The 17255-nt window shown below is 32.0% G+C and overlaps 1 protein-coding gene across 7 annotated transcripts in view; it reads left to right on the top strand.

Moving 5' to 3' along the window:
• Positions 1–17255, top strand: part of RyR (Ryanodine receptor) — a 395937-nt gene that overhangs the window by 277337 nt on the left and 101345 nt on the right. For all 7 annotated transcript variants that reach the window (XM_081725586.1, XM_081725584.1, XM_081725582.1 and 4 more), the window contains exons 45-53: positions 1286–1376; positions 4774–4956; positions 7203–7371; positions 8793–9007; positions 10170–10324; positions 12222–12346; positions 14860–15060; positions 15544–15822; positions 16410–16630. In XM_081725586.1, coding sequence (XP_081581712.1) covers positions 1286–1376; positions 4774–4956; positions 7203–7371; positions 8793–9007; positions 10170–10324; positions 12222–12346; positions 14860–15060; positions 15544–15822; positions 16410–16630 — 1639 coding nt within the window. The remainder of the gene's footprint in view (positions 1–1285; positions 1377–4773; positions 4957–7202; positions 7372–8792; positions 9008–10169; positions 10325–12221; positions 12347–14859; positions 15061–15543; positions 15823–16409; positions 16631–17255) is intronic.

Raw genomic sequence — 17255 nt, 5'->3', positions numbered from 1 at the left:
CACCTCCGGTGCTTGGTTCCCTGGTTCGATCACAGCTCGCGCCGTGTGGGCTTTGTGGTAAACAAACGCCATGCTCGTGGGTTTTCTCGGGGTTTTCCCATTTCTTCCCACTTTCTTCATTCCACCATTTCATTCATTTCTCATCATCACCGTCTCCTTTAGCCTAACCGGCATAACCTTGGGACGTAAAACCAAAGATTTCATTTCATTTTCAATCAAAACTTCTTTGTAAAAAAGGTTTTGATGGTTGAAACAAAATTGAACAAAAATATTTTGATGTAAAACAATTTCACACAAACACCCATACATGGGTACAAAAGCTCTGATCTAAGATGAACACCAGCAACCTGCTTCCTTATTCAGAATTGGAAGAATTAAATTTTTATTTCATCATTGCTTCTCAAAAAAAAAAAAAAAAAAAAAAAAAGTTTACTGAAAACTCACATACATGACGGAAAACGACACATATAATTATCAAATGTATGACGGTACAATGACAACACAGCATGGTGCGTATCAAATTTTTCTATGTTTTTCACTCTTTCTTGCGTGTTTTCTTGTACAACAGTGAGATATACAACTGGGAAAGCTTCCCTTAAAGTAGCCAATTCAAATACCAATCAAACAATGTTATTGGGAGTACATACTCCCACGGCCCGGAAAAGGATTAAAGTGATATTTAAAATTTGAGAATTTTAAGGAAATGAAACGACAATGGAGATCCGAGTTTGCTTCACATCACATAAGGAATTCCACTTCCAATAAGATGGTAGACCTCTCTGCTCTCGAAGAGAATTTGATAGGGCAAAGGGTAGGACAAAATGATGCAGTTGAGTTCCCCCTTATCCTCCTGATTTAACAGCCTGAACTTCTGATTTTGGGGATTATAAAGCCTGAGGTATATCACAGAAAGTCAATTATATTTGCGGCACTTCTGGATAAAAATTGGAACGACACCTACAGAAATGTAACTGGACACTTCGGTTAATGTTTCTCAACGGCGGTTTCTTGTAATCAAAGGTGTTTGAATACTTTAACTTGGTACTGTAATAACTTTTTATAGTACAGCAACTATTCGTATCTAGTATTCGGTATTTCATTGCACAGAAACAACCATCATTTTAATAAAAGTATAAAACATCCAAATGTAAAATCCCATAATCATTTGTAGTGTAGAACCTAGAGTTAGTTTTCTATTCTTGAAATCCATATTGATTAATCAAAGAAACTGTATTGGTGCACTACAGAATTCGTTATCAATGTACATTTTTTCTATTTCCTGCAGAAAAATTCAGAAAAGTCTTGATCAATACTATCGTAAGATGGTCAGAAGAAACTCAAATTGAGTCAGCGAAACTTGTTCAGGAGATGTTCAGGTAGAGTTATTTTTCTTCTTATTTCTATCATTTTTTAAAAATTCAGTAATGAAATATTTTTACTTCCAAACAACCACGTCGCTAGTGATATAATTATATTTTATTGAGCCTATTGTACACTAGTTAACATATAATAGAAAAGTTCTTCGTTACGTGCTGCTAGTTTGAGAGTAATTGTATAATATGATGAGTGTAATTTCACGTACATTGTGTCTGCAAAATCAGAATTATGCCAATAACACAGGCATGTTTGTTGTTAGAAAAGCGCAAGAACTTTTAAAGCGGTTTAGAATTTGAGGAAGTGTAACTACAATGGACGTTAAGTGACTTTTCACGTTATTTTATGGTTCGTCTGATACAGATTTTACAGATTTTGGTAGTCATTTTGCAGATTTGCTGCTTACGTAGGTCGTGACGTGTCAGTGACCCATCGGTGAAATACATGAAGGAAAACAGAGAGTTTCCAAAGTAGGCGTGCTCTCGCGATGTATCGGGGAGCACCTGTGCAGAAAGATCATTCACGCCACCCTAACAGACGAAACAATGTCCGCCAGTCCAACCAAAGCTACCATTGCTCCCCATGTGAGTGCACGAACACTAAACAATTGATTGTAAGAGACAAGTCGTTCTCGTTCTTGTGTTCGTGTCGCACGATTATCCCTGATAATTGCTCATCATTATAAACATCTTCAATAGTGTTGAAAGAGATTGAACTATAAAGGCAGATGAAGTGCGCTGGTATTCAGTGATCAAAGTAAGTTCTATCGGAGTCGTGCGTGTGTCTGTAGACGTACAAAGAAGTGGTGAAATACAGTCGCACTTGCCCTTGCATTCTGGCGTGAGTTGAATAAACAGCACATTCTGCTTATCTCTTGTCTTCATTCAGTGGACTAGTGCATCATACATTCATTACATCGTTAATCCTATACCTCGATCTTATTTTGACAAACTGGAGTATTCCATGTTCCAACAGAACAAGGTGCATCCTTTATCGTCAAGATAACCATTGTAAAGTACTCGGTACACTTTTTCTATCATATCCTGTTAGGTTTTAGGACCTACAACCAATCTAGCACGTGTAGGACGGACCGCGACCGCACTTACTCGAACATAAGCGCCATAAGTGAAAAAATTAAACAAAAGAAAAATAATCGACTTCAAAAATTTATTAAAAATCAGAAAATAGAAAACTTTAAAAAATATATTAGGTAAGTTTTAAAAGAAATCAAAGAAATTAAAGCTTCATAAAAATAATTTTTGAACTATAATTTTATATTAGACATTGCGGCATTATATTAGACTTCAAAATTTCATCTTTTTAGCGCTTTCTGAAATCTATTAATATTTTTCTTTCGAAAAGAAAGTTTTTATTAACAATCTGCATACATACTCGATATGCGCTATGGCACCATGTCGGTATGATTTTTACATTCTTCTGATGTATCAACCGAGACAGATCCGTAAAATCTTACTGTGTATTTTTAAATGCATTTCCAACAGTATATCTAGACTACATATAAATAAAACTATAAAGAGAGTATACACACAATATTAGTAGAAACTTTACAACTTTTTTCCCCTTTGCTAAATTTTACACATGCACCTTAAATATGTATGCGTATATTAATAAAGCATATACAGAAATGGTTAAAACAAATAAATTTCACTATGACCACATGGAAAAAGGGTACTTGATTGTTATTTTGAATTAGCATATAATATCAAATTTTCAGACTTTCGATTGTCAAGGATCACCGAAAGATAGGGAAGAAAAACTGAAGAAAATGTAAAAATAAAGTTTAAAATATCTATTCCGCTATATTAGATATTAAATCGATAATTTACTGATCGAAAATAATTATATACTTTTATCGATGTTTTTATACGTAGTAAGTTCTATATACTCGTAACAATAAACATATTTATGTTTTTTAAACAATAATTTATTGTCATACATTAACTTGTTAATATATAGAATTATTATTATGTAATTCAATAGAATTATTATTATGTAATTCAAAACTAGTTTTCAATTAACTCATTATTTTAACAATTTTTATTTATAATAAAGAAATAAAGGAACATTTATTTAATTTTTTGTCAAGCATAAATCATGTCATAATTGGATTTCATGCACACTAATTTTGACATTATTTACTTTTTTTGTATTAATGTATTTTGTGTTTTCACTCATCTTGACTCTGGAACTATTACTTAAATAATTAATACTTTTCTGACCAGAATAACTATTACTTATTTATCAAAATTAAAATAAGCCGTAACAGTTTCAATAACTTAATGTTATCTTCATCAGAATAATAATTTAGTGTTATGAAGATATTTCTGCCAGTTAACGTCTGATGAAGGTAACCTTAAGTTATTGAAACTGTTACAACTAATTTTAATTTTAATAAATAAGTATATACTCTAATCAGAAAAGTATTAGTTATTTTGTATTTTGTGTTTCGCATACACTTTTTTTTTTAAAAAAAATGTTTTCTTTCTTTCTTTTTTAAAATGTTTTAAATGATTTGGTTGGTTGGTTGAGTAGAATTTAACGTCCCTTTCAGCAGTGGGGCTATATGAGACATGGGTCTACAACTTAACGTGAGATCAGAACCATTTGAGCTCCGCCAGGAATCAAACCTGTGTTTCCCGCACCCAAACTACATTAACCACTGCCTCTTTACACTAACCATATAGTAACGAGGGATCTCTTTTATGCGATTTGAAACTATTTAGAATCAAGTTCGTAAATCACATAAGAATTTGCATAATTAAATTTTCTTATAAAAGAATCAAATAATAATAATAACAAAGATTTACAGAACCACTTTTATTTAAAGTGACCTTCAAATTAACTTTTTTGTAATTTTAAATGATGAGAACACTAGTTGGTGCTATAATACTATCTTCTACATAGATTCTAACAGGTTATACATTTTATTCTAAATTTTTTTTTTAAAAAAAGTCATTATTTGCAAGAGAAATATTTCAGTTTATAAAGTTTTACTATGAAGTTTCAGAACTTCATTAATTTATCTAATGTTCTTGCCTGTTCCTACTCAATATAAGCGCCCAAAATTTATGTTCATTTAAGATTTTTACGTTGAAACTAACTAACTGTCTAACTTTTAATCAAATACATCTATTTATCAATAAACGTCAATTGATAAATAAAAAGGCCTTTTAGAATTTAAAATAATATAAAATAATCCAAAAATATTAGTATTAAAATATAGACACTAAGTTTAAAACTTATACAATGATAGTAGCTCTCAAATTGAAAATAAATTTTCAAAAATGGTTTTAGTGTATACAATACATGTCATAATACAAATTATAATCAAATCTTTTTTTTTTTTTTTTTTTTTTTTGTTTTTGTTTTCTTTTACAGTTTGCTTGTGAGACAGTATGATATGGTTGGAGAATTGATGCGAGCTCTACAAAATACTTACATAATCAACTCTAAAACTAAGAATGATGTCGCTACTATGTGGATTGGCCTGAGTCAAATTAGATCTTTGTTACCTGTACAAATGTCACAAGAAGAGGGGGAACTTATGCGTGAAAGGTTATGGTATGTATAATGAGCTTATGTAACGTTCTTAATGTGGACAAACTGTTTACGAGTATATTTATATAAAAATATTTTACAGTTCAAAACAACCGATCCATACCATACCATTATAGTTGTTTCAAATTTTGAGTATACGTTTTGAAACGTATTATGAAATTAGGTTTTGTGGTTCGTTGGAATCTGTTGGGAAATAGATTTAGTTCTGTCCTTTTTTTAGTTTTGTTTTGTTCTAGCATGCAACTATAGTATGTTTTTAATTCTGTATATAGAGAAGAGTACTTTTTCTGGACCTATAAGCTTATGACAATTATTTACAAACTTATCTTTTTCAATGCAGTGGTTTCTTCATACACAAATATAAGATCATTTTATTTATTTATTTATTTATTTGTTCACGATATTGTCCATAAAAACTGAAAATGATTTGCGACCCTGTGCCCAATTATCTTTTTCGTTTCATTTTAGATCACTAGTTTTGTTAAGTAACTATAGGCAAATGAATAACTAATAACGAATAAGTATCATATATTAATTAAAACTGTATTTTTTCATTTTATTTTAGCCTTAATTTGCAAAGTGTATTACTGACCTTTACCATATTCAGGCAGACAACGGAACACACCAGCGTGAATGTTGGTGTGTATAATTAAGTAATTGATTAGTTAATTTGAAGTTTAACATTCTTTAAAGCACTGAGACCATATAAGACGTGACTCCACAGCTTAACATGGGGTCGAAACCACATGACTCCTCACCGGAAATCGAACCCATGTCTCCCGCACCGAAAACAATTATATAATTAGAAATTTAATATTGAATCAAAGTTTTTGAATTTGTATTTTGGGAAGCACTGCATAGTTATAGAATGTGCATCTTTTTTTAGTGGCAGTTATATTCTAAATTACTTCATTTTAACACTAAGTGAGTTATTTTGTTCCTTCTTATTGTTGCTCATTGTGTATGTGTTCTAAGTTCCAATCCTTATTAAGTTTCTGTATGGTTTTCAAGAAAGTTTCGTGCCTTTGTACTACTGTTTTTCGCTTACAGGAGAAAATAATACCATGCATTTTTAATCTATCAAAAAAAAAAAAAAAAAAAACTTTTCACTTCTAGTGCATGGGGTCCCTGGTTCCATCACAGCTTGTGCCAAGTGAACTTTGTGGTGGGCAAACACCGCGTGCGTGGGGTTTCCTCTCGGTTCTCCCGTTTCCTCCCACTTTCCTAATTCCGCCATTTCTTTCATTTCTCATCATCATCGTCTCCTTTAGCTTAACCGGCATAACCGTAGGACGTAAAACTCCAAGATTTCATTTCATTAAAAAAAAATCTGCAAAAGTGAATATCATTGGATAAAATTTTAACTCTCCCTTGTTTGTACAGTCCGCAGCAAAAAAAAAAAAAACTGCATAATGAGTATGTAAGTTTATTGTGAAACTACGCCTAACAGCGCAGGGAATCAACATAACGTCTAAGTGGCACGAATCATGCCAGGAGAAACCTCGGCGTCCTCCCTTGCACACTTATTTTGGAGCAAAAGACTTCGTCGTTTCACAATAAACTTACATGCTCATGTTGCAGGTTTTGTTTTGCTGCGGACTGTACATATAGAAAATTATCATATATGTTAAAAGTAATGAAATCCTTTTTACGGTGTATATTCAAAATACAAGACAAAAGAACACTTTATACACACTATATCAAAATAATACTTTCACTGAATAAAATGTTCTTCAGATCTCCACAAAGTTAGACAATAAGTTGTCGACATACTCATAAGACATTCAAGTGATAGAGTAATTCGAAAAGGAATTATTCAATTGTTCAAGCTTTTATCTAATAAGAGGTATTATGAAGTTAAAGAATATGTAAGTGATTTAAGTAAATTTAAGATAACCTTAATGATACAAAAAAAAAAAATCTCAACTCTGTATTATGACAATTCTGCTCCTTCTCTTATATACTGTGTATGACAATTCTCTTATTTACTGCTCCTATGATCGATTATGTACAAAACTGGATGAATAAAGATGAAATAATATGATACGGAACAATATGGAAACACACAGAAATGTCTTAACGCTGGACTGGCAGAGACTTGAACCTCGACATCCAAATTTATTTAAATATTTATAAATCTACTTCTAAGTTGTGCAGTTGTGCATAGTGTACATTTAATTATGTTACTATTAGATATCATGGAAATCATTTGAACTCGTTTTTAACTAATATATGAAACTACTTTGCAGGAAACTGGTCAACAACCATACCTTCTTCCAGCACCCAGATTTAATAAGAATCTTGAGAGTGCACGAGAACGTAATGGCTGTAATGATGAACACACTTGGCCGACGCGCTCAAGCTCAGTCAGACACGCAAACTACTGGAGGAGAAGGTGAAGCTCCAGCAAAGGAAAAGGTATCGCAAAAAGTCATTTGTAAATAACTATCAATTGAGTGGAGTAATATAATTTTACTTCAAAGCCACGCCATTTCTCCCTCCTACTTTTTTCAAGACTTGCATAAAACATTATATATTACTACAGTCGACAATATGTATTACTATATAAATATAGTCGGCAAGACTTGAGCTCTGTGACACTGAAATTGCAAGAAGTTATGAACTAATATAATACTCTATTGACATCTATTTGCAATAGTTGATCGAGCATGAAACATCTCTAGCTACTTTCATCCCCATTTTACTATGTGACAATTTGTTACATTATATTTAGCTATACACAGCCCGTTCAATAAGTTCCGGGATTACCTTGAAATAAAATACTTAACAATGCCAGCAAAAAATATTACCACGTGAGTTTTTCTGCATATATCTCTTCCCACAACACCCCGTCGCGTGACTGATTGTAGAGGCTTTGGAACACCCTAGATAAATCACCCACTGGAATTCTGTTCAGTATCTCCATCATATTTGCTTGGATCCTCTTCCTTAAAATGCTCCAACACCCTTCAAATGCTCCTATTTGAGAGTATATTTATACTTAGGGAAGAGCATGAAGTCCGTTGGAGCCAAATCAGGCCAATATGGAGTTTTTCAAGGACTATAATTTTTTTTAGGCAAAGAATTGACACTAAAAGTGACCATTCTTGAAACATAAAAACCATTCGAACACTTTGTTTCGGCTAAGACAATTGTGTCCATCCGCGTTCTGCATCATTCTATAGATTTCAGTAGCAGTTTTACCTTATGTAAAACTACACTCGATTGCAGCATATTGCTCCATTCTCTCAACATTGACAACGAATAAGGGAATATGAATGTGACAGAAGTACTGAACAGTTTCGGTAGATGACTTTCCTAGGGGCTTCCAATACGTCTACTATCGGCTTAGCGAGTTTGTAACACGGGAGGCATTATCTTTTAAAAAAAATTGGTGTCGTTAAATATTTTATTACGAGGTAATCTCGAAACTTTTTGAACACATTGTGAAGTTCTAAATGACCCAATGATCAAGTTATTCATGTCGGACTATACAATTATTGGTGTTATTGTGCATAATTTTCTAGCGTATAAAGAGACTATTTTATAGTTCTTTATACTTGAGTATTCATCACCTATGCACATTAAGTCATAATTAATTTGTTGTGTAGGCCTATCTAGGCAATGAAAAAAAAGTCTCGCAAAGTGAGAAACATCTTTGTAATACTTTTATTGTGCTAAATAGTGCTTGGTAAGAACTGACAAATTACGTTCAAACATTATAATAAATTATATTTTGATTTATGTAATATTTTGTAACACATATATAAAACTTCAGTACTATTAAGGAAACTGATCTAAAAGGCTATTTTATTTAATAACGCTTATCTGTTTTATAGGACACGTCACACGAGATGGTGGTAGCATGCTGCCGATTCCTGTGCTACTTCTGTAGAACATCAAGACAGAATCAGAAAGCTATGTTCGATCATTTGGCTTTCTTATTAGAGAATAGCAACATATTATTGTCCCGTCCTTCTCTGCGAGGTAGCACTCCATTGGATGTTGCTTATTCATCTCTTATGGAAAACACAGAGCTAGCGTTAGCTTTACGGTAAGTTATAGTGTAGTCGAATATTTTCAGTAGAATATTTTCCTTAAGAATAATAGACTTAGTGTTAAATTTATGAATCACCCAACCCATTTTCGACACCACTCTTAACTTCTGTTAAAGGGGTTTCCTGGTTTGATCTCAGGCAATGTGAGTTTACGGTGAACAACATCATGTACAAGGGTTTTCTCGAGGTTTTCCCGTTTTCTTTCACGTTATCACTCAATCACTTCTTTTATAATAATTTACTTTCATTAATCATCCATCTCCTTTACTTTAATGAGTATAAGCAAAAAATTGAACTTCCTTTTCAGTTTGAAGTGAAATTTTAAGTGAAATGGGTTATATAAAATTATCTAATTTTCTCATAAATCCATTTTCTTTGCAGCAATTTTGCATACTTGGTACTTTGGCTTGTTAAACTTTTTCCTTTCCTCATATTTGATTTTTCTAATTTTATTACATAAAACAATTGCATAATAACAATAACAAAAAAATAATCGCTTATCATACAAGTAAACTGAAAGTTGAAAATATAAACAAATCTAGCAATCAATGTGAAACGACAAAATATCAATAATAGGACTTACGAGAATGAGGTGGAAGAGATGGCGCTGTAAACCTAAGTATTGGAGAGCATTTGCTCTCAGTTTTTCTTCATTTCTTTACTCTTTACAATTTATTATTTTTGACAATTTTGATATTTAATACAATTTTAATACAGTGTGTTTCTATTTTAATATCTACATGCGCCGCTTATCCCTCCTTCTTACATTGAAAGTGTGATAAACAAGTCTATTTAAAACAGGCAACTTCGGCCATTTTGGCACGTGCCATTTTAATACAAATATTTAATTCAACTAACTTTTATTCAAAACAAACTTAGTGAAACAGTCCACATGGCTCTACGGCTGGGACTATAAATCTCCCGTAAGGAAGAAAAGTAAAAGTGAGAATGAAGAATTCGCATGACAATATTATTGATATATTTTCATCAGTCTTATTTTTTTAATATTTCCTACAATTTTGTATGATTTTAAAATAGTGTTGTTAGTTTGGAAAGTTGAACTCCGTGTTTCTTAATTGTTTTTTTATATATATATAAATAACAGAAATAAATAAACAGAAGACATAAAGTCTTAAGGAAATGTTTCTTTCTTTGCAGAGAACATTATTTGGAGAAGATCGCTGTTTATTTGTCTCGCTGTGGGCTTCAATCTAATTCTGAACTAGTGGAGAAGGGATATCCAGATCTTGGTTGGGATCCTGTGGAAGGAGAGAGATATCTTGATTTTCTCAGGTTCTGCGTTTGGGTTAATGGTATGTAAATAACAGTATCTTGAGAACCAGATATGTTTCATAAACATTATTTTCTTCCATACATTCCTTTAATATTTAGAGAAAGCACATGGTATTCAAACTATATTTGATGGCAAACACTTGTAAGCTTGTCGAAATTAATGTTGACGCCAAGTAATATTACTTATAAAAAGGTACACCTATTTTCAAACACAATTTTAAGTGCATTCCATGAGTATTTTGTGATTGCAATTGAGTATTCCAATTACTATCATTTAGAAAATATACTAAAGACAAGTATATCCATGAAGGCCTGGAAAAGTTTATTCGTGTAACTGTTTAGAACGTAACAAAACGATATAAAGATGTTTGTTTAATGTTTATTGTAATATATCATAATTAACTTGAATCATTAGAGGTAGGCTTGCCGTACATCCCGGTTTGGCCGGGACAGTCCCGGTTTCGGAGTGTAATCCGCCCGGTTGCCGAAATGTCCTGGTCAGTACAGGAAGGCGTTCTGCACAGCGCCTGTAACGTACATAGCATAATACAGGGTGTCCAATATACAACGCAACCCGGAGTTTAGGATAGTGCAAATTTTGAACCTGAAACGAGACACAAATAATGGTTATACCAAAATGAAGTCTTGTTCATGTATATATTTTTAAACTAGGAAGCAATGATTGAAGTACACTAGGTACCACACAGTGTTGCCAGATGTAACGGAAGGTGTAAATCATTTTTTTTTTGCAAAACACGTAAATTGACTCATAACTCATACGTATGGATGTTCTGTCGTTAATTTTTCAGTTTGCTTAGTTGGAGTAGCTTGGAAACTATGGATCAGAAAAAAGAATTTTTCAATTCTACCGATAACTAATCGGATGGAGCCTCTAAAAGAAGGAACTAGTTTTCATAAATTAACACTCTGAATTGGCAACACTGCTGATATTTCAGTGCATAAAAAGGTGTGTTAAGGATCTGTCTACATTATGCAATTCCTGAAAACAACGAAAAACAAACTTTGAAATTATCATGATAAAACTTTTACTTACGTGCATCCGGCAACGCTGCAATTATCACTAATTGAGTTATCAGCTCTATATCAGATGCCGGGAGTGCCTCGTATTTTGATTCAAACACTGGTTCACACGTTTCACCATATTGGCAGCAACTTTACGGAGAGTAGAAGTGTTAATGTTCTCAATGACACTGCGAATGTTCTTTTCCAGGCCTTGTATAGTTCGAGAATTGTTCTTGTATACCTCTTGCTTTAAGTAGCCCCATTGAAAAGAATAGCAGCATTGCCGGGTGCATATAAGTAAAAGACGTGAGTAAAAAATGAGACGTGATTTATACTAGATCGCTCATCTATAACACACACATTACTTTTAACATGCTTTTAAATGATAGACCACTCGTATTTGATGTTTACGTAGAATGTCATATTTTGTACTCTCAGAAATTGACCTGTTAACAATTCACGACTTAAATTCTAGACGAGACACTATTCAATTAATAATAGTCTCTACAAAAGTAAACTTCAGTATTAAATTTCTTTTGAACTATTGTAGATATAATTGAAATCATTTCATTAAAGGCAACCAAAAATATTTTAAATAAAATTAGGAAATTCGTTTATAAAGATTGTATATATATATATATACACAATCTTTATAAACGAATTTCCTAAAAACATTACAAAAATGAGCAAATTGTAGTTTAGGAATGCACAAATATAGTCCCTTAAGTTAATTTTCTCAGCTTATTTCCAATTTATGTCAACTCAAATATTGAATTAATATGTTGAAAAATATTTGTCACATCAGACATGCAATCAAGATTATTCTTAGTATTAATTTGTTTCTTTAAATACATTTGATCTTTTATTAGTAATCATGCAAATGTTTGGTTTCAGGTGAGAGCGTTGAAGAAAATGCTAACTTGGTTATTCGTCTATTGATTAGACGTCCTGAATGTTTAGGACCAGCCCTGCGAGGAGAAGGTGAAGGCTTACTCAAAGCAATTATGGACGCAAATAAGGTACTCACGATATAATTTTAATCAGTTTCCATTATTCATTTTCATATGACAGTTGATGAAATTCCTAAGGCAAAAAATACGATAGAGCTTTATTACTTTGTCATAACAAATCAATTTGAAGTGGTTGAAGTAAATAAAACTAACAGACAAACACTCCATTAAGAACTACGAAGGGAAGTTAGAAAATAAGGTTCCCATTTCCGGTATATTGTTGATACTAGATATAAAGAGAAATACTTACATGTAGAATGAAAGTACATCTTTTCACTATTTTTCGACGTAGTCACCTCTCCTGAAGCACTTGTCTAGGGGGAAAATCCATTTGTGAAAACCTTGTAATGTGAATCGTTTGCTATGCAGATGTTCTTTCATTTTGGAAAAACTATTAAACTCGCATGGGGCCAAATCCGAACTGTACAGTGGGTGTGAAAGAATTTCCGAGCCCAACCATAGCAAAGGATTCCTAGTCGCATGAGCTACTTACGGTCTCGCATTGTTGTGAGGAAAATGTGCCACTTGCCCTAATAGTTAAGATTTATTGCGTTGAACAAGTTCCTTCGGTTCCTGGAATTTTGTCTGATATGTCGCAGAATGCAGTGTGATTAGCGCACAAAAATCCACCAGAAGTACACCATGGATATCTCGAAAGGCCATTGCTATCAGTTTTCAGTGCTAGGTGATGTCTTGAACTTGAACATTTTGACTGTTGGTTATTCTGGGTGCTTCCATGCCATTGATTGCGTGTTTGGCTCCAGGCCATACTGGTACACCCGCGCTGCATCCCCATTAATGATTTGGCTCAGAAAATATTTCCCATGCTCATTAAAGCGGGCAAGATGTGAGAAGAATGCTCTCATACGTATTTCCTTGTGATTGTCCATCAGTTTTCTTGAAACTCATCTTCTTCACACTTTTATGTATCCTAAACGTTCGTGAACAATGTCCTACATTATGAAATGTGACAGATTAAACCATAGTTAACTATAGTGACAGTCAGCGATTCGCCCGTGTGACATCTTCAATTATAACGAGGAGTTCTATTGTCAAACGAGGAGGCCCGCTCCTTTATTCATCTTGCACACTCACGCAACCGCCACTGAGTTTCCGACATCATTTATGCACATGCTGCACTGTCATGATGAAGGTTTATTGAAAGAAAGAGGAAAAATACAACATTTATATATCAATTTCAATCATACATTGGAAATTACAAATGTACGGAAATATATTCATAAATATTAAAGAGTATAGTTAAACTATAAAATAAAAGTACAATAATACGAAGACATTATTATACAGAAGGAAATAAAAGAAAGAGAAAATTTAAGATTACTCAATGGAAATGGGCTAAATTCAAATTTCCTCTGTTAAAATTTTGTACTTCATTCCTGTCTAAAGGAAATCGGAGTTCCAGATTTCCTAACTAATACAGATTAACATACCCGCATTCCAAGAATGATAAGGCTTCGGAATTCCAGAAGTTCCATCTTCCGGTCTCTAGCAGTATAGCTCGCCATATCGTATTTTAATATTTGTTTTTCCTAATAAGGTAAAGGTTCAAATAAACAAGTGCTTCTTTGTGGGCCAGTTTCTTCAAGTTAGCTGATCTATATGTTAATTTATCCTGTAATATTTCTTCAATTCATTTGTCATACCTTCTACCTATTGTGAAATTAAACGTTTGTAGATTTTCATATTACTCTCGTCTTTTATCTGTGTCCATAATTTACTATTGATTTTTGTTGCTATATATACTGTTTAGTCTGAGCCTGTATATGAGTCTGATAGATCTAATTGTTCTTATTATGAATAAATGTTTTTTGTTACACTTCTAGTCTCATATACATGATCAATTGCTTGCCATTCATCATATGTTATTTTTAGGTAAACTAAAACAGAATTCGTATACAATTTTTTAATAGAGAACACTGAAAATTCTTTATATAAAGTTTTAAAATTTACTTTTTCACTTAATCATATTTTTGTTAAAACATACTCTCAAAATATAGTTTTGCTGTACAATTATTAATTGTAAGTGTACCATTTGCTCCATATATTTGTTGCAATTTCTTATGAATTTGAACTGGTTCTCCTCCTTTTGTCCACAAAAACCGAATACCAGATCGCACTTTTTCTACTGTCCACACAGAGAACATAGTTACCATTTTATATCAATCTTATACCAATCTTATTCAAAATTTGTGAGGCACAAAAATTTAATTCTGCTCCCGCAATGCAGTCAATGTCTGAACTTCATCTCGGCCAAGTAGCAAATTCCTACCTACAACTGGACAATATATATGCACTTTATGACTTACCCTCGTATTAAGCTGAGGAACAGTTTACAATAAGAAAACTCTAAATCAATGTAATTAAATCACAGTGCATCCGCATTGATAAAGGCTATATCTAATATTGACACTACTATATATTTTATCATAATTCAGTACTTTGTGTATTGAGAAAGAATGAGTATTGAACTTAACCTAAGTAATTATCTCTAATTATTGTAGATGTCAGAACGAATTAGTGCTCAAAGGAAAGCCATGGATGAGGCTGAAGGTACAATATCAGCAATGCAGTTTGATCATCCTCTTCCAGAGTCAGAGGATGACGAAGACTACATTGACACAGGAGCTGCTATCTTGTGTTTCTATTGTACACTGGTTGATTTGCTGGGCAGGTGTGCACCTGATTCTTCAGTAATAGCACAGGTAAATATTATTAGCAGTAAAAATAAAAAAAAAGAAAAAGGAGAAAGAAAATAGAACTACATATGTACACATTTAAAGATAAAATTGAACACTTGAAAATTTGTTACCCAAAAATGTAAATATATATATATTAGGCATTATTATCTATATCTTCACAATATACTTAGCTCAGAAGCAGAATAAATTAAGTATTTAAAAAAAATAGAAATTATTAAAATATAATAATTATATATGATAATGTTAATACAATAAACTTTTCTAGGTAAAAGAAGAGCAATGATAAATGAATGTTAAAAACTCAATTAATCATAGTTTCAATGATTTCATTTAAATTATAATTACTTATCGAGTGGATAGATATCCTTTTAAGTAAATATTTCGTGTTCTAGAGGTAATCAGTAAGCGCATTGCTTTATATATTTTATATATAGCAATGTGCATATCTTCTGTATTTTGAAATACGTTCTTCATTTCTTTTTGCAGAATAAAAATGAATCTCTTCGAGCCAGAGCCATTTTGAGGTCTCTTGTTCCTTTGGAAGATTTACAAGGAGTTTTAAGCTTGAGGTTTACCTTGTATACACCAGCAGCAGGTGAGGAGCGTCCAAAGAGTGATATGCCATCAGGTCTTATACCTGGTCATAAACAAAGTATTGTTCTCTTCTTGGAGAGAGTATATGGCATCGAAGAACAAGAGCTATTCTTCAGACTTCTTGAGGACGCTTTTCTACCAGATCTTAGAACAGCCACAATGTTAGATAAGGTAGGAAAAAAGTTTCTGTAAGTATTTTATTAATGTATGTTTGAAATAGATATTTAACGATAAAAATTAAAGTCATTTTATGTACTCCTTAGGAACTGCATGAAATTTGTGGTTCAAACAAATTACTATTTAATATTGATTTATATATAGTTAAGAGAATGTTTCCAACTTTTTAACATAATATGGAAATCAATATCGTGAAAAAAAGTAATCGATTTTAACCCCTTATTAATAAAGCTCACATGAAAATGGAAATAATTTGATTTAGAATATCTGCAAAAGAATTAAAAGCCATTTACAAACTGAAAGTCGAGAAATAAAGTAGGACATCTTCATTAGAGATCAAAAGCAAGTACTACCTACTTTTTTTCGACATATCAAATAAGCATAAAATTAATATTTTCTAAAATATTTGCAGCAAATACATTAAAGAATACAGAACTTTTCCTTAGATATCTGTCTTCATAAGATGGAGATGGCCATCCTGGTCTCAATCAGTTCATTTTCATTGTGATATGTAAATATGCTGATAATGCATTACTCCGTAACTTTTTTAAAATATTATAATTTCGGCTTTTACTTTTCAGAATGACGGATATGAATCTGACATGGGTCTGGCAATGAACAGATATATTGGAAATTCTATTTTACCACTTCTGATAAAACACACTAACTTCTATAACGAGGCTGACAACTACGCAAGTTTATTAGATGCAACATTGCATACAGTTTACAGATTATCAAAGAATAAGATGTTGACCAAAGGACAAAGAGAAGCCGTGTCTGATTTCTTAGTAGCTCTTACAAGGTAAAAAGCAACATCTTAATTGAATTTATGTTTTTATTGATGAAATAGTAGTCAATATTTGGAACAGGTCCATAGCCAGAACATTAAAATAGGGAAGGGGAGCTGAAACTAAACCTAGTCTAACGTGTGTTTTATAAGCTGGAGAGGGTTAGTGGAATTTATGCTCTAAATTGAGTTCACTTTACATTCATTCATACATAGAACAAAAGTTTCATGGGTGCTGAAGAAGGTGGCCCCTGAGAGGATCAGCTCTCCCTTGCCACCCTCTAGCTACGGGCCTGTTTTGAAGCAAAAGAAAATTAACATAAGAGTTTCTCTAATAAATAAGTTTCAATTTTATAATAATAATAATAATAATAATAATAATAATAATAATAATAATAATAATAATAATAATAATAATAATAATAATAATAATAATAATAGTAGTTATTATTATTATAGTAATATTATTATAATAATAATATAACTATTATTATTATAATAATAGTTATTATTATTATTATTATTATTATTATTATTATTATTATTATTATTATTATTATTATTATTATTATTATTATTATTATTATAAGAAATCCGAAAATTTTTAAACCTATCCACTCCCTCAATGATGCACCCTTGT

This window comes from Thermobia domestica, chromosome 9 (assembly GCF_964235325.1).
Source record: "Thermobia domestica chromosome 9, izTheDome1.hap1.1, whole genome shotgun sequence".
Classification (NCBI taxonomy): Eukaryota; Metazoa; Arthropoda; class Insecta; order Zygentoma; family Lepismatidae; genus Thermobia; species Thermobia domestica.
The sequence above is the reverse complement of the archived record's forward strand: the minus strand, read 5'-3'. Positions and strand labels throughout refer to the sequence as shown.